General features: G+C 36.2%; 2 protein-coding genes across 2 annotated transcripts; one reads left to right on the forward strand and one right to left on the reverse strand.

Annotated features, from left to right (window-relative positions):
- The first annotated feature begins 702 nt into the window (after nt 1-702).
- Nucleotides 703-12509, forward strand: LOC579478 (E3 ubiquitin-protein ligase RAD18). Its single transcript, XM_011675524.2, has 13 exons — nt 703-790; nt 2508-2589; nt 2865-2997; nt 3466-3727; nt 4136-4475; nt 5193-5292; nt 5854-5962; nt 6668-6814; nt 7354-7414; nt 7874-8602; nt 8987-9117; nt 9728-9795; nt 10194-12509. The coding sequence occupies exons 1-13, from the start codon at nt 731-733 to the stop codon at nt 10339-10341; spliced, it is 2370 nt and encodes a 789-aa protein (XP_011673826.2). The 5' UTR covers nt 703-730; the 3' UTR covers nt 10342-12509.
- On the reverse strand, nt 12189-22869 carry LOC581040 (pre-mRNA-splicing factor 18). Its single transcript, XM_030972205.1, has 10 exons — nt 22774-22869; nt 21193-21267; nt 20545-20652; nt 20009-20122; nt 19202-19417; nt 18273-18413; nt 16274-16345; nt 15427-15544; nt 14773-14810; nt 12189-14427 (listed from the first exon to the last, which is right to left on the reverse strand). The coding sequence occupies exons 1-10, from the start codon at nt 22840-22842 to the stop codon at nt 14338-14340; spliced, it is 1041 nt and encodes a 346-aa protein (XP_030828065.1). The 5' UTR covers nt 22843-22869; the 3' UTR covers nt 12189-14337.
- Nucleotides 22870-22884: the final 15 nt, after the last annotated feature.

The following is a 22884-nucleotide window of genomic DNA, read 5'->3' on the forward strand; positions in this document are numbered from 1 at the left end:
TAACACGACAGCCCCGGACAAATAGTCGATTAACACATTTATTAAGCAGAACGGATAGATAATTGAAAATACATATTTTGTTGATGGTGATATAGGCAATTTAACTTTCAGCAGGTTTTCCAGCTTTTTTTTCTAGTCCCGTCAGGTGGTGGGGCACGTGCCCCCCCCCCCCCCGTGTTCTGCCCTCTCTAGCTCCCAATGACCATGAATCATTTTTTAAAATTACAACATGTATCTCAATTTTTTCTTTCTTTTTGAAAAAGTCAATTGTCATTTATGTACTGCTGTACATTAATAGTTCTTTTTTCATTGATGCTGGTTTCAGAAGCCCCCACCAACATGAACCCATAAAGGAACATTTGATTATTAATGATTTTACGCAAGGACAATGAGTGCAAAACCCCCAAATGCCCCACCCCTAAGCCTCACCCTCCGCTCCCCATATAGAAGGCAGAACTGCGTCTGCTCACCACCTATCCCTGCATGGTCAGTCTCTTTGGTCTGGCCAAGAAAAACAAGATAATGAATGCATGTAAAAAGTTTACGTGCAATCGAAACTGTCGCTCTTGAGCAACGACTTTACGCGCGGAGTTCAACCGCGTCTTCCCGCCACGAACAGCTGACTTTGCACATGATGTCTGAGCGAGGGGCGTTTGTGTAGTCCCGTTATACTGAAAACTGTGTTGGATACAGAAGACCTGAACCTTTCTTCGAAAGAAATTTTGTATTAATGGAATTCTTTACCATTACTGATCCATCAGACTGGCCATCAAGCATGCCGGAGTTGAATGTAAGAAAGCAATTTATTCCAAAATGAATGTCTACTTGTAAATTGAGTTGATTTGGAGTCGATTTGTCAAAGGATTTCTCACCATTTTTTTTAATTAAAAAAATTGACAGTTTTCTAAATAGTCTACAGATTTAACTATTAGGTCTAGATAGAGCTGTTGAAAAGTGTAAACTATTTCTATTTTGTACCTCTTAACCACGATAGAAATAATGACTTGAGTCTTGACTAATGTTTTCATTTTGTTGATGGTGATTTACTTTTATTATTTTTACAAAGTCAAGTGACAGTTTACACATCTCAATGACAAATATTCATTGTTTTCTTCCTCTTATTCTTCTGTTAATCTTCAAAGGGTTATGCGGCCTATCTAAAAATATCTGTATAGGAAGATTATCAGTTGTGTATACAGGCACACTTGACAAGTTTACACCCTACTCTTTGCGAGAAGCATATGAACGTGCATACAGTGCAGTGTGACTCTCCTGAACTCGACCCTGCATTGAGAACAGAGGAGAGGGGCGCGCTTATACACACAATGTAATGACAACCATTTTTGTCTGCTCATCAGGAACTCAAACCCACATGCGTGACAAAAGTGATGAGAGTCAGCAGATCCGATTGCGCCACACCGCATCGACCTCTTAACAATTTTAAAACTTAATTTATGAAAGAACAGGAGAGAAAATTATCTATCGTTTACTGATTGTTTCACTATTATTTTAGATATGAGACTCTATTTTTAGTCACAAGAAGAAAAAAATCCTGAAAAAGTATACGAGATGGATGATCAAGATTATTGATTCTATTGAATGTAGTTTGGAATTGGATCATCACAAGTTTTAAAAATAAGCAAATATTTTCAGATTTTCCTTTATTTTTCCTGAGTATTTCTGCTGCAGTAAGTTTAATTCTGGCAATTTATTGTGGCAGTCACTGACACTGGCCCATGTACATGCACACTCCTTCTGGTTCTGTGAGTGGTCGGATCTAGACCTATATGCCTCGGCAGAGCTGCCAACCAGTACGATTGTTAGAAGTAAATATACAACAGTAAGATTTTTCTCAATAAAATAATAAGAACGTGCTTGTGTATTTTGTGTGTGTGTGTGCCATTTTCTCTCCTGTAAAGTATCCTGCAAGCATCTCACATTGACAATTTTGTGATGTTCCATTGTCCATCGGTTCATCGAACACACCAGTCATCACTCATGATGAAATCATAAAAATACATTTACATGTCGCTCATTGGTCCATTGAACAATCATTCATGACAAACTCTTGCATGGTTACTGCTATTTGTGGAGGGAGGAGGTTGTGTGCTAACATGAGACAACAGACAACACCTAGACCGGCTCATACAGGAGGCTTGCATTCTTGTTATACTTAACTTTACTTTACTTTAATACACGATGTTGTAGGTCTAAGCCTGTTCATCGATCCAGGATTCTTCCATGGTTACTGCTATTTGTGGAGGAAGGAGGTTGTGTGCTAACATGAGACAACAGACAAAACCTAGACCGGCTCATACAGAAGGCTTGGATTCTTTGACCAGTGACTATCAAGTCGATTCTTAAATGAGTTGACCGACCTAGCTGCCACAATGTTATATTTGATGAATAAACTGATAAATATTAAACCATGTATCGGTACATCAAACATTACCCTTGGAAGTTTTCATAATCTCGACTTAATTACTTTTCTTCCTTTTCTTTTTCAGACCATAGACACTCTCCTGAGATGTGGCATCTGCTATGAGTTCTTTGACATAGCTATGATCCTTCCAAAGTGCTCTCATAATTGTAAGTATTCATCTTTGTAGAGATGTCTGATTTATTTATAGTTCTTTACTTTTTATAGTCTTGTGAAAGATTGAAGATTAATCATCTATTGATGGTTATGACTGTCAAAGGTAATTCTTGCTTATTTATGATAGATGTATCTCTATTGTGCTTTACAATTTCCATTCAAATTTGTGTAATTTGAAAAGTAAACTGAATGAATGCAAATTTTGGCAACAGTACATTCTTTTATTCAATACAAAGTTATAGGTTCATTATTGTAATCTTTCAATCAGATTGTTCCATATGCATCCGCCGCCACATGAACTACAAAAACCAGTGTCCTACTTGCAATACACCTGCGGAAGTATCACAGCTATGTAATAACAGAGCTCTGGATGAGCTTGTCTCCAATTTCAAGGCTGTCAGGTAGGAAGAAAAAAAGGATAACTAGGCTAAAGCCAGGGTAATAATAAATGCGCCTCGGATAGATAGACGGTGCTATAGAAATGCCTATTATTATTATTATTATTATAACAGCAAGACTTCACCCTGATTATTTTCTTGATTGCATTTTGGTGGTCTGCATGTATTAGCCCCGTTTAAGATATTTAAATATGCGAGTTTGTACTTGTTTTTGTTTTTGTTTAGCCATGCATAACTAAATAACACAGAAGAATAGTGAACTCAATAGACTAGTGTATCATGAAAGTAAAGTAGAAGTTCAACTATTCAAGGTCATGCAGTCATAATCAAACAGTATAGTTCTGTTATGGAATACTATCGAATTTCTGACTTTAATATGCTTTAGCGAGTAATCATTTGCAGCTTTGCCTTCTATTTGTACTGTATGTTTACATTTATAATGAGGAAAAATGTCCATTTCCACTTTTGCAGACCTCTAATTCTCAAACTTTGCAAAGAGGAGGCCAAGAAGTCTGACAAGGTTATTTTACAAAGTCCTTCAAGTGAACCAGCTGGAGGAAAGAAGAAAACTACCAAGGAGACCATACTGAGTCCCCCTAGAGAACAGTATGGAGGAAAGAAAACCAAGAAGACCAGCCCTTTCTTCAAGGAAACGAACCATGATAGTGATGGAGACTTTACAGTGGAATCCAAGGGATTGGCAAGTGCAGAAACACCCAGGAGCAAAGCACAGGTGATTTGTTGTTGTTGTTATTGTGACTTGTTGTTAATGTTGCTAACTGCGTAAGTATAAACATCAGTGATAAACCACATGTCAAATATATACCCGTGGAAGAAACATTTATTAAATTCTGCAAGTTTCCATGAGAAAGACACAGCTCAGATGTTTCACTGTGAAGATGATTAAACGTCATTTCAGGAAAATTGAAACATGCTTGTGCCCTTTGCCAACAACTTAACCCCTTCATCCCATAAAGATGATGTATTATATATTCTATGTATGTTGAATCAGCTGAATGGTTGAGTAATATCCAGCAGAATTACAGAGTAATAATAATTTTGGTCAGTGGAAGGAAATTTGGAATGTATAATGTTTAAGCGAGAAGTTTTTGAATGTTTAGCTTTTATTTTTCATCCACAGAGGCGATCAAACTACCAGAACACCAGAGACAAAATTGCCTCCCATGCATCAGAGCTTGCATCATCATCTGCAGCATCTCCAACGAGAACCGCTTCATCAAGTGAAGAAGATCCGTTGATGGAGCCTGATGCATCCAAAGGAGCCTTGTCCTCGTCTCTCAACAAATCCAACGAAGAGAACATTGATCCCACGTACCAGATACCAGCTGATGGTGATCACAGTGACGAAGACGTTTTTGCCCCCGTAGTAACACCATCCAAGCCTTCCACAAGTCGCGGACAAGCTGATGGAGGACTGCCCGGCGAGAAGAACCTTACACCCCTCACTCGAAGCGAAAAAGGTATGATACCATGAATTTGAGAAAATACATGTATCATTTACCGGTACATTGTTATTTCTGCATGCCTAATTTGTAATTTATTTGTTAATCATTTTGAAGGAGAAAGGTAATAGATTTTGACCTGACCTGTACAAATATGCTTCAGTGATGCACAGTAAGATTACTGATTAAAGTATTGGTTCATGTTGAGATGACAATGATTTGAAAGCCCAAATATGTTGTATAAAGTTAGAGATAAACATAAAAAAGAAATGAGAACTGTAATCCCTGTTTTTAATGCATATATTATCACAATGAATAGTCGATGATAAGAAACTTTGATCAAATTTCATACTTTGTAACTGAACAAAGATGATTTCTCCAAAGGTCAAATCTTCCTTTAGTTCTTGATTCCTGAGTTGTTTTGTTTATAAATCTCTTGAAACTTTGTTTGAATTTTCTGCATTTATTTTTTAGGGGGGAAAAAAATCTGTCTTGGCACCAGCGTTAGACATTCTGTATTTCTTTACCAGGGCTCAACATTTACAGGCACCTGGCCCGAGTCACAAGGGTGCCTGAAATTTAGTCAAAACACCCAAAATGTCAAGATTTTAACATAAGCCTAGGCATACAGATTCTGGAAAGTTCAGTTTGGACCCCCTTCACATAGATATTATGTGGAGCCATGCCTTTGCAATCACTTGTTTTTCTTCTTTTCTTCACATTGAATTCAACCAGTTGATTGCCCTGTATGTGGAGTTCCTATTTCAACCAAGCACATCAATGTTCACCTTGACTCATGTCTTACTAAGATTGAAGAGAAAGAAGCCAAAAGAAGGTAAGAAATAAAGCTCATATTAGTCTGCCAATTTTATATTTCATAGACTAGAATCCTATACCTAACTCTGACTACACCCCAATATGAACCCAATCTACATCTAAGGAAGTAAAAAACATGTTTAAAAAAACAAGTGCTTGTAGGTTCTTGATCACAGGGACCGATTACTTTTAGTCCCATCTGAGGGACTTGGCAACGAGTATAAATGCCATACCAAAAGTCTTTGAAGCTTTTGACTTTCATTCAAAATGTGGACCTCTGTCCTGGTTAACAATACCACTGAGCAACCTCTTTACCTCTCCATATTATGGTGTGATATGTTTGTTTGGGTTCAGCCCTAGCATAGAGCTAGTTGTATCAAATTTCTAACTATCTCAATCTTTTTTTTAGTGAATCCCTTGTGTATCGTATATTTTGAACATCTGTTTTGAATGATACGCTCATTTTTTTTCTTCACATAGAGAAACTAACCTATTTACAACTTGTATTCCCTAGTATTTCTTATTAAATCATGCACGATGTTCTTTTATGAAATCTCTTGGATTTAACTTCTGTGAGCAGAATTCCAAAACGGAAGCCTCTCCCTAAGATCGTCTCTAGTTTGCTGTCGGATAAGGAGATGAGGAAGAAGCTCAGAGAACATGGACTGAGTCCTCAGGGAAACAGACAGGTAAGAGACATTTGGTTGCTATGGAAATAAAGTAATGACCCAGAGATTGATCAGATATCGTTTTATTGGGCCTTATTTCATCAAAGATATAGGGATAGGCAGGGCTCCAAACTAAGTTTTTTGGAATGGGGTCCGGATTTAAAATGTTTGTAGTCTGTTTGCACAAGCCCTATCTACAAAATTTGAAATGTTAGGTGTTTGGACCGAGATTTTGGGTACCCAAGAGTCCTAGGTGTCTGTTAGTGTCGAGCCCAGGGTTAGGGCTTGGGTTGGAATTGGGGTTAAGGTTAGGTACACTGTGGGGTATAGGGTTAAAATAGAGCAATTCCTGCTAGGAGTATGGAACATGTGTCAGATAAGCGATCAGAGGGGCCATCTTGTCTCTTAACCCATTAATTTTATATTGACCTTTGTTGTGCTTGGTCACGAAAAGCTACTACAGTTAAAACAAGTGTATAAAGACTGCTCAAGGAAAAAGGAAATGTCTTTGTAAACAGGGGTCTTTAAAGTACTTGTTACTTTTAGTACAAATTTCAATGAACTATACTGTTCAGTGGAAAGCAGTGGTCTGTAGACAGGTGGTCTTTCTATAGGGATGGCCTTTCTGCACAGGCTGTCACTAAAACTGTTTGATAGTATTTTTATTTTTTGTTTATTTTATGTTTTGGTTAATGTTGATATTTGTCAATTCTTTCCAACCAACAGATTCTGAATAAGCGTTTACTTGAGTTCACCCTGGTGTACAATGCGCAGTGTGATTCTATTAATCCAATGTCGGTAGAATCCATTGTGAAAGATTTCAACAAGACTGATAAACTCAAGGGTCAACCTAATCCTGTCCATGTTGAACAGGTAAGCAATTCTATAAATATATTTTTATTGTCGGTACAATAACCTCCCGTAGTTAAGTTGAATTTGCCTAAATTGAATCTTAAGAAAAGTTCAGACTTTCTCTATGTATTTCCTGTAGAAAAATATGTGTCTATGGCGAATTTTCAGGAAGATTTTGCTTCAGTTTATATTGATGATAATGCTCATTTAGGGACAATTATTTAGTCTGAACATATTGATATATTAAATGGAAAAAGAACAGAGAGAATCAGACTTCTGCGTAGCTGGACTTACAGGTAAGTTGAAATACGCATAAGTCACAAATTTCATGGTCCCAACAGGTTTGACTTGTATGAGGTTGACTGTACTTGTATCCTGATATATGTAGGACTATTGTTTCAGTTTTAATTAAACTTTACTGGTGTGTTGCATTTAACATCTGAATAACTATGAATGAGATTGTTTGAGCTATATTAAGCATTACAATCAATTATGATCCGAACATTATTGAAATACAATTTTTGAAATAAAAATTTCTACTTTTTATTTCTTCCTTTTAGAGATTAAAAGTAAAGAGATCACTCCCAGAAGATGAGATAGCAAAAGCACAAGAAGAATATTGTAAGTATATAAGGATGATCGAAAGAAATCAAAGAAACAATGTTTTGGGGGATACCGGTAGGTGTTACAAGTTGATAAATGTGAATAATAATTGTACTTCTTGGAGTATATCTTTTATTCTAGGGCTCTATCATAGTAAAGCAAAGACATGTTTTCTTGTTTATGATTTTGAAGTGACCAATTTTTATGCCAAAATTAAGAATATGTTAAAAGACTTAAAAGTAAAACCTTAAATGTACCTGTTGATTTTTTTAATTGGTCATATATTTTTTTTTAATAGATACATATTGGGAACTTAACTGTTAACTTCCAAGCAAAATATTCTTACTGATTGATTGTTAAAAGTCACTAATTTTATAAAATCATATTTATTGTGATCCAGCAAATGGGATATTTGAAAGGTATGGGGAAAAAAAGAATTCTTTACCTGAAAATATTTCCACTTTTCTCTTCCTGCAGTGAAATCTCATGGTTCACAATTCAGTGATCTCATAAAGAACATGAGAGAACGTGCTTGTAACTCCAAGAAGGCAGGGAAAGTAGAAGAGGTCGATAAAGAACACTCAGGTCCCACTCTTCCTTCAGTATTAAACAACATACCTCCAGTGCCAAAGGATGATGCGATGCCAGGATCAGTTACGCTCATCAATGGAGACGAAACTTCTGGAAAGGATACTGTGTGTGATGGTGTAACTAGAAGTCCTCCAGACCCAAAGAAACAATTGAGTGCTGTCACAGAAGATGTAAAGTCAGTGCAGAATCATGGAGGACCAAGTGCTCAACCTGAAAACGCAAATAGCTGTGATGCTCTCCCACTGGACAATGACATGCCAACAGAAGTTTACGATGTTGCTAGGAAACAAGATGGTGGCAAAGGTAGCCGTCTCAAATTGAAGAAAAGCAAGTACTTTGAAGACTCCACCAAAGGCACCGGTAGTGCGGACAGTCGGGTCTTGTCTCAGGAGGATGAAGCTTCTGTTAAGAAAATATTAGATGAGGGTAGGGAGGAGTGTCAAATGGAGGAGGGTATTGTCATGGCAACCAAAATGGCAGAGAACTCTGAGGAATTGATGGATATGATGGAGGATGAGGTCAGCCCAGTCTTTGGTCAGTGCTCGATCGGAAGCAGTAGCAGCAGCAGCAGAAAAGCTCAGTCTGGTTCATCTACCAAGAAGGCAGATGGCGATGGTAAGACTACTTTTCATATTTGATTTTGCAATTGCTGCAAGGTAATGACTTATCCTCTTTACAGAGCTTCGGCAATATGAAGTGTGCTCTTTTGTTTTTTGTTTTTTCAAATTTGGCACAAGTCGTTCATTTTACTTTCTCAAGGCCTTCTTTCAAAACAGCACTTCTGCATATTATAACCTGTTTGCATCTTTAGCATCAATTGCACTGTTTTTGATCAAAAATTAGTAAATATATTAGAGATCAGTACATATTTCTAGTATTCTCTTTTAAAAGCAAACTCATTATTATAAATTTTCTCCTTTGAGTTTGAATCTGATACTTTGACTTTGATGTTCAGGGTGCATCTGTTAATATCAATTTCCTCTGTATTGTCCATATTAGGTATTGACACAACAACGTTAGAGGACCAGGAGAAAGTAGTTCCACCCAGTTCTGTACCGCCTCTTCCAAACACCTTACTCCTCAATGATTTTGATACCATCTCAGAAGGGAGCAGCCTGGTCACTTTAGAGGTAAATTCATTCTTTCCTTTATCTCGTCGGAATTATAAATGTTTTCATCGGGGCTAGAGCCGCACATCATCAGGCTTGTTCTTTTTTTTTTTTTACTACCATAAGAGTTTATATTATATCTCGTATCCGGACCTGGACATCCATCCCCCGGATAACCACCCCCAGTCAACTAACCCCTAGGACAACCATCCTCTAGGACGACTAGGTACCCCCTCCCTCCCCCCCCCCCCCAGACAACTACCGCTAGGACAACTACCCCCTGGGACAACTACCCCCCCCCCCCCCCCCCCCCCCCCGACGACTCCCCCCTAGGATAGTTGTCTCGGAGGTAGTTGTTCTAGAACGTGGTTAACGTAGGAGTGGGTTGTCTGGGGTGTAGTGTGTAGTTGTCCGGGGGGTAGTTGTCCGGAGGGTAGTTTTTATTTTTAGGGCTTACTATCACGCCTGGTATGTGAGCTTCCCTCTTTGGAAGCCTGATAAATATGTCAATGAAAACAATAAGACAATGATTCCATGCAAAAAAGTGATAAGATTTCTAATCACTGTTGCTCAAAGATTTTCATTAAATCCTCATTTCATCACCCTTGTCTTGTTTGATATTTACCTGCAGTCATTTAGTGAAACTGGAAGTCATGGTGATGTGCCATCACCTGGGGATGTTAACTGTATACCAGAGAGGTAAGAATCCCCCCCCCCCTTAAAAAAATACAATGTTAGTAATAATAATGATAAAAATAAATAAATGAAAAATATATATATTGTGATAATGATAAAGAAAGAAATAAGTAAAAATACAATTAAAAAATGTAGAAATTGTTTGTGAAATTAATAATATTCAAACATGCTCCCAACATTTGCCTGTCCAGACAACCCTGAAACACTACATTCATAAATCGGGAAATTTCGGGTCTTTTAATGCATGCGTTCAGACATGCCTATGTAAAATTCTTAACCATAAGTGAACATCGATTGTGGCAAAGTTGCTGTATAAAATGTAATACTCTGAAGCAAATTTGAGCTCTTTTAGTTTCTTTTGATAGATCGACTCGTCAGTTCTGAATTTGATCTTTTTTCAGCCCCGAAGCAGAAAAAGGCAAGAGGAGCAAGCGTATAGGTCGCAGGAAGCGCAAACCAGAGGTCAACCCAGAGGATGATGGGATAGAAGCGGGGAAGGAGACAAGGTTGACCAGGTCACGCAAGAGGGGAAAAACATCAGCTGACTAATTTCTTTTTTTCTAATCTGCTTGTGATATCACATGTCAGCTTATCATTTTCACCTAGTGCATGAGTTATGGTTTGTTTGTTTGTGTTTAAAAAGAAAGCATGTGTATGCTTGTAAGTAGTTAAAGCAAACTTGGGGACGAACTGACCAAAGGCTTTAAGTCCTCTCCGTACCAAATGGGCACTAGCGCATAAAACAAGGAATCTCCTGGTTACAATGCCTCATGCCATTCCTGGTGGACCGATCCATCATTCAAAGACAGACTCATGATTCAAGGATTAAAGACGAAGTTCCTTCACAAGAAAAGGAATGTTATTTATGCCAATACTAGTATTTTTCACTTGTTGATGATTCATCACGATTCATCACGATTCATCATGCATTGTATGTGAACTTGGGGTGAATTTATGTAAACGTTTGAGATTATATAGAAATAATTATTTCATTTTCTTTTCTTTTCTTCAAACTTTTGTTTTACAATGCATGTACACTGTATATTCTAAATCATTACCTATGATAATACTCACCTATGACAATCCACCAAATTATGTTTGTTCTTTCTAAGTTTTAAGTCTTTATGTCACATCTCATTTCATGTTTATTAAGTGCGATTGCTTTTCTATTACATTATTATCGTACCAAGAGGCATTATAATTACATCATTATTTGGTGCTTTACCATTTAAAAAATGATTGAAAGTGAAGTTCAATGCTGTAGAGTGTAGTGTCTTATGTAATAAGTCTCTGACACAACAAAACTAATGGTTCACAGTAAACTTTATATTTCATTACTAAGTACTTACTACTTTTTAAGGATCTTTCTTGAGATCTAAATGTAGGTTTAAAGGGAAATTCAACCTTTATATAGCAAACAACTCAAAAAGAAGGCAGAAAAATTAAAGAAGTAGACCGGTGAAAATTTGAACGATATCTGACAAAAATAAGAAAGTCATGAATTTTTGCAAGTTGTAATCACTATATGTATGGGCTCTTCAAATTGGCTGAATCAGTATTGTCTCTGTGAGGTAGTGGCTGACAACTAAAATGTCATCTTTCAATATGTGTGACATGGGATGCTCTTTTCTATCTAGAGGATCTGTAATAATTATACTCACAATAATTTATGTTTTGTAGTGCCCCAAGAATGAAAGCACTTGGGATAAAAACAGAAATCAGTGATATTTTGTACACACTAAACGGGAAACCAGTTGTGATCTCACCATTCAAACATTCAAAACTTTCTCATTATTTGTCAGTTTTATTTCAAATTTTCGTAATTCTTTGTATCTGATTTTAAATGACACATTGTTGTAATGTAGCAGTCACTGTATATACCATGAACACATTTGAAGGGTAAAATGTAGAGTAAATATGCAAATTGACAACTTCATGTATTGCACGTCAGCCCATGTGACACAAAGCTATACTTAGGACTACTATGATTACTACTATGATTGTGTATCTTAAAATGAAAGGTACAATGAACATGAATTCTTCAAGTATTCTGCTTTGATTTACACAATAGCTGTGTAAACACATTTAAAGTAATTACACAAGTGTTCATTTGCACAAACATTCAACTTATTTTTGATGTCTTATATTTTGGTGAGGCAGCATGCAATGTAAATGAGTGCACATGTACCTTGAAAAACATTTCAAATGTAATATTTTTGGCCGCAACAAGTAAGTTCTGACTGTGGACCAGGATTTCATGTTGTAAAATGTAAAGTATATTTCTTCAAATTTTTTTTAAACGATACTGTAATGTTTCCAACAATTTTTTTTTTTTAAGTGTAAGAAAGTAAATGCACTTGTAAAGACGGTAAAGACATACATGTACAAGCAAGGAATTTTCATCATAAAATAGTTTAATATCACTTTGTCTGTATAGTTATTAAAGTGTACATTAATATTTTTGCTGACAAATAGTTCATGCTTTGATACAGATGAAGCTTTACAGAAACCTTGAAAAAGACTTCAAAATAAAATATTAACATTCTAGGCTCTACTACACATTAAACTAAAGTACATGTAATCGATGTAGTGATTACCTAGTTAGCAACTGGTCTTTAGCAATAATGTTTTTATAATGAACATATAAGCTGTTCTGTATCATGAACAAATCTTTCATTTATGTTATATTCACAATAAAAGTATCACTTAAACAAAAATACCCTGGAATTTTGTAATGTCTTCATTTGCTTCTCATGAAAACCATTACATGTGCAAACCCCATCAGAGCCAAAATTGAACTTTTAACAGAGAAATGTATGGGCACTTCAAATTGGCATGTTACTGTGATGAAGTGCTGTACCACTTTCCCATATATTTCAACTCGCAAAATGATAAAAATGTCAATACATGTATATCAAAATGTATGATTTAGAAAAGGGGGTCTTTTCTTTTTAAAGGACCTGTAAAAATGTGCTATCCATAACATAGTTTGATTAGTGCCCCAAGGGAGAAGGCACTCGGGTGAAAAGGAGAAATTAGTGATATTTTTGTACATGACAAAAGGCAGAGTTGTCCCTCGACTATGTTGCAATCCACTGACCAATTGCCAATTTGAGATTTGCATGGATTTAGTGACCTTATATTTCTCACATTCAAAACTCCCTTATAATTGGCCTGATTTACTTCAAACTTTGGCCCATCTGTTTCTCTTATATTTCCTTTTCAATGAAGTTATTACAAGGGTTGGATAGCCCTTTAAATTCTGAGGTTGGCTTTGCAATGCAAGTATCAATGGATCAATTCATAACACCTTCGGAGTATTATTTATAGTCAAACTATTTACTGATCAAAACAACACTTTTGGACAGCCATCATGAGGACTGTAGTTCAAACAGCATGCGGATAACTTATGCACAGATATATTACAGCATTATAAACTGAATGTGAGCTGGAAGGAAATTAAATCTTGAGGTCTCTATCATACATGTATGTGCACATTATTTATTTATTGTTTACTATTCAAAAAGACATCAAGCAGTATTTCTTTGAAATCTTGGTAACGCAGAAGTTCCAGCAGAACACTGTTGATTCCCACAATCTCACAAGTTGATAATAAAGTGTTACAAAATCCACTTTCATGTAATTCTGGAAGAAAGGATGTGCAATACAGCAACAATTTCTGTGAATGTAGTATGATGATCCTGATTATGTGTGGCAAATTCAGACTAATTATTTATCATGAGGATGTACAGCACATAACATAAATAGCTAAGACAAGACTACATTAACTCCAAAAACAACAGGGATTGCTTGTCAATTCTTCAAGAATAAGATACTTATACTCTAGTGTCTTCAAGTAAATACGTTCTAAGGGAACAACAGCTTGTTTATCACAACCAAACCCCCTTTGATAGAAACTATTGAATGGTATTAAAGGAAAAGGAAATATTTTCAATTTTATTCCCACAAGATTACTTAGAACACTTTCAATCATGATGTAGCTCTCAATTATTTTTAGAGTTTCACAACAGAGTTCTACTTCACTGCTTCACAGTAATCCCTAATGAAGAGGAATATGCCGTTCATCTCTATTATATACACATCCTTCACACTTGTGGATTGAGCCATGTTTCCATGGATGTCTGCATGTGGTTGCAAGTCTGCTTTCATTACTCCTTCACTTCCATTTGGTGATCCCCGAGTTCAAAGTGTGCTCAAAGAAGTCCATCCATATTCACAGTGAGTGTCTACGGAGCTGCACTTAATATGCAGACACAGATGCTTAAACAGGATTCCATATCAAAAGCCTTAAGCTTCATCAGTCTGACTGTACAGCACTTCTCTAGATAGTCTCACATTCCAGACCTTCTGTCACATGTTAAAACTGACAAGGGTTTTTGACTGAACACTTGGCAGAACATGTCTTCTACAATAATGTAAGACCACGAATGGCGAGTGCTTCATCTTGGATCCCCATCTTTTAAGTGGACTCTTTAATAATCCACATACATGAATAGTCAGTTGGTTAATTTGTCCAGCTTCCTCTCAGAATAAATGAACTCCTTGATACTCTACACTCTTTGAGGGATCTGTAGGATAGTGCCTCTGACAAAGGGTCATCAGTCTCTTCAATGCCTGATTTTATATGAAACAAAACAAGGAGGAAAAGGTTAAATTATTCATCATCAAAATCTATTCATTAACTTAATATAGTCACTATTAGAAGCTGATAACAAAATGCTGGTTCTAATTGCCAGATTAAAGACTATTTAATAGTTGTATTCCTTTGTAATTTATTAGACAGCTTTCTACAATTAGAAAATATAAATCTTCCTCAATATTTTTCCTCATACAGAAGCCTGTATCATAGACAAACTAGATACAAATTAAGAATCACCCTTTTAAATGTCAAATGAGGAAAGTTTTCAAGATGAATTCAATGTATTACTGTATCTAGGAACAAACAAAATGCATACACACCTGGATATACTTTCGCTGTGTCTCGTCATTCAGTACGTCTATTGGAACGTGATAATTAAGGAATGAAACACAAACATGATGTCACAACAAGTATAATAGTAAAAGTTAAATCGTCAATATCATCCATTTAAAACGAATATCTTTCTATCTTCACTTTCATGTTCAAATGGATTTAAAGGTCTTCAATGGATTCAGACTTTTTTTATACACTATATTTATATGTCAATATCTACAAAGCAATACGTATTGTGAATAAATTTATAGTTTATGGATTTGTAACTTTTAGAGACCTGCACTTGAAGAACAAGAAACTAACAAATCAGGGGAGTGTTTCACAAAGACTAAGATCGACTTTAAGATGGACTTAACTATGGTAGGCCATTCATGTCACAGGTTGCTCTCACCATAGGTCTCTCAATTACGATCTTTATATAATACTTTTTCCTTCAATAATGAACTATCAAAAATGTAAATTCTGTAGATTTGCGACCACGATTTGTACGTCTCTTGAGAAACCAATGCCAGGAATGGTTAGAGGAACTAGTGGCATGAACAGCCTGCCATAGTTCAAGTCCAACTTAAAGTTGATCTTAGTCTTTGTGTAACACTCCCCAGGACACTACCTTCAGGTATAATATCATAAGAAAAGGATACGAGCAACATTCTTGGAGAAGATCTTCTCTCGTCCCGTACGGACGTGAATACCAACCATAGTAACACCAATGGGCCAGGGAGCATTCCCAATGGCCATCTGAAGATAGGAATCATTGGCCTGTATGGAAACAAAAGTGAGAAAATAAATATAAGCATGGTCCCAGTTTCAAACTTTGGCTGTTATTGTAATGTCGACATTTTTTCATTTTCTTATTTCCACCTGTATGAAACAAACTTAAGGAATAATGCATGCTGGATTCCAGAGCCTGAATGGATATGCTATTCTTATCAGTTTCTTGATTGAGCTTTGTACAGCTTTGAAATCTGTATGATCAGTGAATACCTAAACAAAAGTACTATACCTAGTTACATACTATTCCGTTTTGTAATTGTAAACATTTTGGAGGTGCCAAATCGTGGGGAAAGAAACCCCTCCTTCCTCAAATACAAGAAGAAGGAGAAAAAGAAGAAGAAGGAGAAAAAGAAGAAGAAGAAGGAGAAAAAGAAGAAGAAAAAGATGAAGGAGGATGAAAACAAATACATGTATTATTCCTAATTTCCTAATTCATGGTAGAGAAGTGAGAACAAACACGGCAGGTACGCGAGAGGGGTGTCAGTTCAGTTCATTACAATAAGTCACAGTTTCCCCTGCATATTAATCTGTCTATAAAGTACACTGCAACTGAACAATCCTAAACACAACAGATGTACGTAAATCAACATTTTTTATGAACATCTGTAGATACTGATCATTGCAGTTACAAATGACTGTTCAGTGAAATAAATTGGAGCTAAGATTCTGTTGCATGTTGTATTATATCTTTAACAATATTTACGGTTGACTTACTTTCACATATTCTCTCTCCAACAAGAACTTGATGATCGTTATTAGACTGTCCAAAATATCTGGAGAAAGGGACTAAATTAATAAACAAAATTAAAAAGACAGTAAAGAATGTAACATTAAAAATAAAAAATACTTCAAAGAATGAAATTTGAAGAAGGACAGAGTGAGAAACATGAGTTACTGGTAAGACTTCGAATTAAAATTCCCTTTACAAACTTAACCATATTATCCATAATTATTCAGGTTTCATACTAACTTTATTTCATTAAAACACAATACATGTTTCTTTGGATACCGGTAATACAATTTGATGTTATACTACACTGTGCCATGGATGTTGGGTTTGAACATGTACTTCTCTGTTTATGTTGTAATGACGATCACTTTGAATAAAGTGGATACATACATTAAACTAGATGGAATTTTGACTGCGCGCAGTCGAAAATGATGCCTCCGCCATAGAGCAATTGAAACAAGTTTGGAGTTTAAATCTCCAGTGGTTCTTGAGATATCATGATAACAATCTCAATGTATGGAATTTCATAAGTTGACCTCTGTGACCCTTGACCTTTGACCTACGTGCTCCAAAATCTAATCAGATTGTCTTCCTATGGTGATACACACTATCATTAAGTTTGAAGTTCAAATCTCCAGTGGTTCTTGAGATATTATGATATGGTGATACATACTATCATTAAGTTTGAAGTGAAAATTCTCCAGTGGTTCTTGAGATATCGCGATAACGATCTCAATGTATGGAACTTCATAAGTTGACCTCTGTGACCCTTGACCTTTGACCTACGTGCTCCAAAATCTAATCAGATTGTCTTCCTATGGTGATACACACTATCATTAAGTTTGAAGTTTAAATCTCCAGTGGTTCTTGAGATATTATGATAACAATCTCAATGTATGGAATTTCATAAGTTGACCTCTGTGACCCTTGACCTTTGACCTACGTGCTCCAAAATCTAATCAGTTCGTCTTCCTATGGTGATACATACTATCCTTAAGTTTGAAGTTTTTACATCTCCAGTGGTTCTTGAGATGTCATGATAACAATCTCAATGTATGGAATTTCATAAGTTGACCTCTATGACCCTTGACCTTTGACCTACGTGCTCCAAAATGTAATCAGATTGTTTTCCTATAGTGATACACACTATCACTAAGTTTGAAGTTTAAATCTCCAGTGGTTCTTGAGATATCATGATAACAATCTCAATGTATGGAATTTCATAAGTTGACCTCTGTGACCCTTGACCTTTGACATACGTGCTCCAAAATCTACTCAGATCGTCTTCCTATGGTGATACATACTATCCTTAAGTTTGAAGTTTAAATCTCAAATGGTTCTTGAGATATCGCGCTAACAAACTCAATACAAGGAATTTCATAAGTTGACCTCTGTGACCTGTGACCTTTGACCTACGTACTCCAAAATCTAATCAGATCGTCTTCCTATGGTGATAAATACTATTCCCGAGTCTTAAGTTTAAATCTTGTGATAACGGTCAAACGGGACGGACGTACAGACGGACAACCCGAAAACATGATGCCTCCGGCACTACCTTCGGTGGCGGAGGCATAACAACTGAAATATTCATACCCCTTGCAAATTTGATGTTATTTGTGTTTTTCATAACTAAAGAATGAAAGGTGGACTGGTAATTGTAGGGCCTTTGTTAACTATTTTCAGAAGTAAGCTTCTATACGTCACATTCTCAAGATAAGAAATTTACGACAAATCAATTTTACACATATTAAAAAAATTACTAAACTTGGTAAGGGTATGAATAATATATGAAGACGCATGTACCTGTATAATTTATAACAACACTGTAACAATATTAAACACAATCCAGCCATCTTCATCATTTGATATCTTACAAACCATACAAGTTTCAAAAGGAGCATTTCATGTATATACAATCTCAACAGTGGAGTCAGTCGACAATGTAACGTTAAATGGCAGATACATGAAAATAAGATCTCTTACCTTTTTCTTCAATTTAGAGAAAAGTGGTTTGAGGTATCCTTCTGTTTGACTGTAGGTTGCACTTTGTAATCTTCCTTTCATGCTTCTCTTGAGATCTTCTGGTCTACGATTCAGATCCTGAGCCCAGCCTTTCAGCAAAAACTGGATAATCATAGGGCAGAAAATTTCATGCGATCAAACAATGCATGCTAAGATGTTCATATCAACAACAACAAAAATTAACTGAAATGTTTTGTATTGACCTTGGCAGCCAAGTTGACTTTATTAATAATTAAATCACATCAGCATTACTGATATATCCATAGTTTGTATGGACAATTATAATTCTTAACAGGACGATATTAATAACTTTTTAACAAAACTACTGGTAGTCATACTTTTACCATGTTACACTGTATAATTATGTATAGGGTTTTTCATCCAGTTCATACATTTGCACATACAACTTTTGCAACTGATGTAAGTTGTGAATGAATACAATGTCTCAATACATATTGACATTTGGAAATTTGTTTTACACCCTACAGTGTATATTCATTTTGCATAACCATATTTTCCCAAATGACGAATGAGCCTAAAGTGTGGGTGAATAATTGAGCCTATCGGAATGACAGGATCCAATATTTATAGGGTGGAGTGGACATTTATGGCAAGACATTGATCTACATTTGCCACTCTCCACCCAGTTGTTAAATGGGTACCCGGTAGGATGCGAAAGTTAATGTGTCTGGATTAGCAAGTGGCGCTTGTAAAATGGCGACTGGCTGGAATGCTCCCCAGGGAGTGGAAAATGTGCATACATTGTGTTGCGGGTAAGCTTGAATCCGATGACCAGGGTAATAATATATGCTGCGCCTAGAAACAAAGTATTAGGCGCATTATAAATGTGAGCTATTATTATTATTATTATTATTGATCAATAAGCATACCTTGATGTAGACGAGGACAACTTTATTATCCACCACCTCGTCACCCTTGCCGATACCTTTAGCCATCTCTACGATGGAGTCTATCGTGTTTCCATCGTCTTCATACTTCATGTCATAAGCACTGGTCGGGACGTCCTCTCCCTGAGCCTTGACCAGTTCATCCAAGTACTGCTGGTCAACTTTGTCCATAGCTTCCTTGAAGTCATTCCGAAGACCCTGAAGAGAATTGAAGAAATTTGAAATATCAGACAGTTAGTTTCTTTTCTGTACAGATTGTATGCTTCATGCCTACTGGTGCTCACGTTTATCATCTTCAGCTGTGTTTGCTTTATATTGTGCACTTTGATCAGATTTTTTAAATAGCAGAGCATTGTAGATTAACCATTATTATTATTATCATTATTTCTGACAGTGCAACAATTTAAATACATCTGTACATCACTGATACATGCATCATCTGGACATCACATACATGTAGTAAGTGCATGAGACATACTTCAATGTGATGGCAGAAAATGTGCATTGAAAGATCTCTGTAAGAAGACATTGAACAGCAAGAGGGAGAGAGGTTGGAGAGGGGGAGCTAAAACAAAGGGGGCTGAGACAGAATGTGATAGAGTGGAGAGATAAATAGAGAAAAAAAAATGGGATGATTGATGAAGAGAAAAGAGAGAGAGAGAGAGAGAGAGAAGGCCTTGAAATATTACAAATTAGAAGGTATTCAAAGAATAAGAAGACAATGCTGGATTTGAAAACAACATGCACAACCCAAATAAGCTCCATCTAAATGCAATTGCCCTATCTTACCTTGTTGATTTCTGGGGCAAGCATCTCTATTTTCCTCTGTCTGAAGAAAGCTTCTGTGTCTGTCTCTCCAAACAACCTTATAGGCTCTGACCTTTCTCGCAATCGTCTTATCACCTACAAACATAGATTGGGTGAAACATTAATCATTCCTAATACATGGAGTCATCAACACTTAATGCACAAAAGTTAATCATTTATCGAATAATGCCTAGGCTACCTGTATTTCTTCCACCCTTCTTAATTCCTTGACTTCTCTCCTTATCCTTACACAGCAGTGAGATAAATGTGCTACTATATGCTGCTTTATTCTAGGTTTTTTTTACAAAGAAAAAGGTGTTAAAATCTGTACCTTTTTATTGGCAACAGGATAAAAACTGTAAAATCATCGTTTTCCACACAATCTTTCATTATAAAGAAGTTACTAACATATCTTGTTTTTGATACATATTTATAGCTACAGCTTTTTATTTTGAAAAAGAGCACATTTAGGCCTTGATGAATGACTGCCCTAAATGAGATATCCGTTCCTTCCTTACCTCTTGTCTTGAGAGTGTTACAAGATTAGGATCATCTGAGAGGGAGTCACTGGGAAGCCTTTCTTTTCTAGCCTTCTTTTTGCTACTTTCTTCATCATCATCCGCAACCTAAGCATGAACAAGAATATGAGATACAATTAGAAACACTTCCACATCGTCTTTGCCACTGAGCAAATCAACTAGTAAATATGAACACAAAAGGGAAACAGTAAAAAAAAAACTAAATTGGATTGTGCACACCACTGAAAGCTATAATCAGGGTTATATAATAACCTTGTTTTCATACTCTGTGTCTACGTGTGCCTGGTAACTGTAAAACGTTTAAACCCTATCAGAAAATAACCCCCTGGAAAATTAACCCCTCCCCCGATCAAATCCATACTAGGCCAACACAATAAAGAGTCCTGCTTTTTTGAAAATGAGGAAGGAGGAGGCCCTTTTTTTCTTTTTCATACACTTTTTCCAAGACATCCGGCCAGGATGTTTTTCAAGATGGCAGCCATTTTTATTAAAAAAAATTTTGTTAAAAAAAACAAAACAAAAAACAGACGGCCTCAAAAAAGGAAGCGGGCAGGGACATTAAACATAGTTTTATTTTATATCGCCCTATAACATGACAATAATTTATGTTCACTTTTTATCACTCACTTTGTGTTTCTTCCAATATTCTTCCTCCTGCTTTGCTTTGAAGTCAGCTCTCTTGAATGTCTTTTTCCCACTCTCCTGGATAATAACAAAAAAGAACAATGCACAATAGATTTCATAGGGCACAATAGGTAACACAAGTCATATTCTGTTCGTTCTTCTGTTGCATTGGTAAACATGGGTAATGAAAATAAAATGAAGGATTCACTCTCAAGTTATACTGTTCAAAACTGAAAGTTCTTGAGTTTGTAAACATGTCCTACAAAAACCATTGTTACCAAATTGCAAAATATATTACTTACAGGTATTTTTTAACATTACAACTACAAGTGAAACCTGAATATCAAACATTAATGTCCAATACAATAGATTAAATTTTGCAGATCTATATGCTTGTAGGATGTTGTAAAATGCACAGTAAAATTTAAAGAACAATACAAACATCCTAATCCTTTGTGTACAAAACCCCCTTTTTCTTTCAAAAGCATGAAGCTGTTGCAATTTTTAGTATAATTTGTTTTCAGCAGCTAAATGTCATTTAATTCAGTGGTCGTGATAATGAGTAGATAAATGCAAATTGATTTGGTCTTCGTATTCTCGAGCTAAAAAATTACGTATAAAATATCAATAGACTAATAACACATTTTCAACTAAAAACGTCACGCAGGTGTCCGCCTGCTCACGACCCACCATCTTTATGCACTTGTATTGTACATCGGTTTGCTGTGAAACCTGTGAGAAATTGTATCCTAATATCAAGGTGTTTTCCGAAAAAAGATCCCCCCCCCCCCCAAAAAAAAAAAAAAAAAAAAAAAAAATTGACACAAAACAAGTACCGGTAAGAAAAACTTTTAAATCATGACCATTATTTGAACATTTGATGAATATTTACTTCATTTTTGGTATGTTTTTATTAGGGTATCTTCACGCCAAAGTTACGGGTCAAAGTCTGGATATGATTCTGAACCCCAGGGGGTCACTCTCATATAAAAGTGCTACCCACCTGTGTCCATCAACCTCTGAAATGGACCCAAATAAAAATGGCGTATCGCACCTTTTTTAAGAAAACATCAAAACGTGTGATCCTGAAGAAGTACCCTTTTTATGTTTTTTTTGTAATCAGCTGCTTGAAAAACAACTCCTTTAGAGCAAAAATATAGACGACGCCGAACCTGTGATAGGCTGTGAATATGGAAAGGTACCCTTTCTTTTGTGTGCGATCAGTGACACTGAGAGTGCTTGAAAAACACCCCTTTTAAAGGAAAACGTCAACGACGCCTTATAGCTGAAAAAGACACACTTTCAACGCTTTTTCTGGAAGCGGGTGCATAGCTAGTCATGTTGGGAGTGACCCATCTGGGTTCTGAACTAGCGCCGAACTAAATATGTAGCATGCCTTGTACTTTTGTAGAGACACATATACAATCATATTGCCCAACACAAAAGTAAATAGCTGGGAATATCCTCTCCAACAAAATGCACACTCTCGCACAGTAATCATGAAAACAAGACAAATATGAGTCAAAAGGAAATCTTTCATTCAGTTAATTTTCATTTTAAGTCTAAGTTCAAACTTTCACTTACCCCGCCGACAAGGTTTGTCTTTTCCAGTTGCTTTTTCTTCCTTGCAATTTCGGCTTTCAGAAAATCCATGATGCTGTTGTTCCTCGATGAGCAGCATATGACGTAGAAACT

Source organism: Strongylocentrotus purpuratus, unplaced genomic scaffold (assembly GCF_000002235.5).
Source record: "Strongylocentrotus purpuratus isolate Spur 01 unplaced genomic scaffold, Spur_5.0 spur5_scaffold_6, whole genome shotgun sequence".
Classification (NCBI taxonomy): domain Eukaryota; kingdom Metazoa; phylum Echinodermata; class Echinoidea; order Camarodonta; family Strongylocentrotidae; genus Strongylocentrotus; species Strongylocentrotus purpuratus.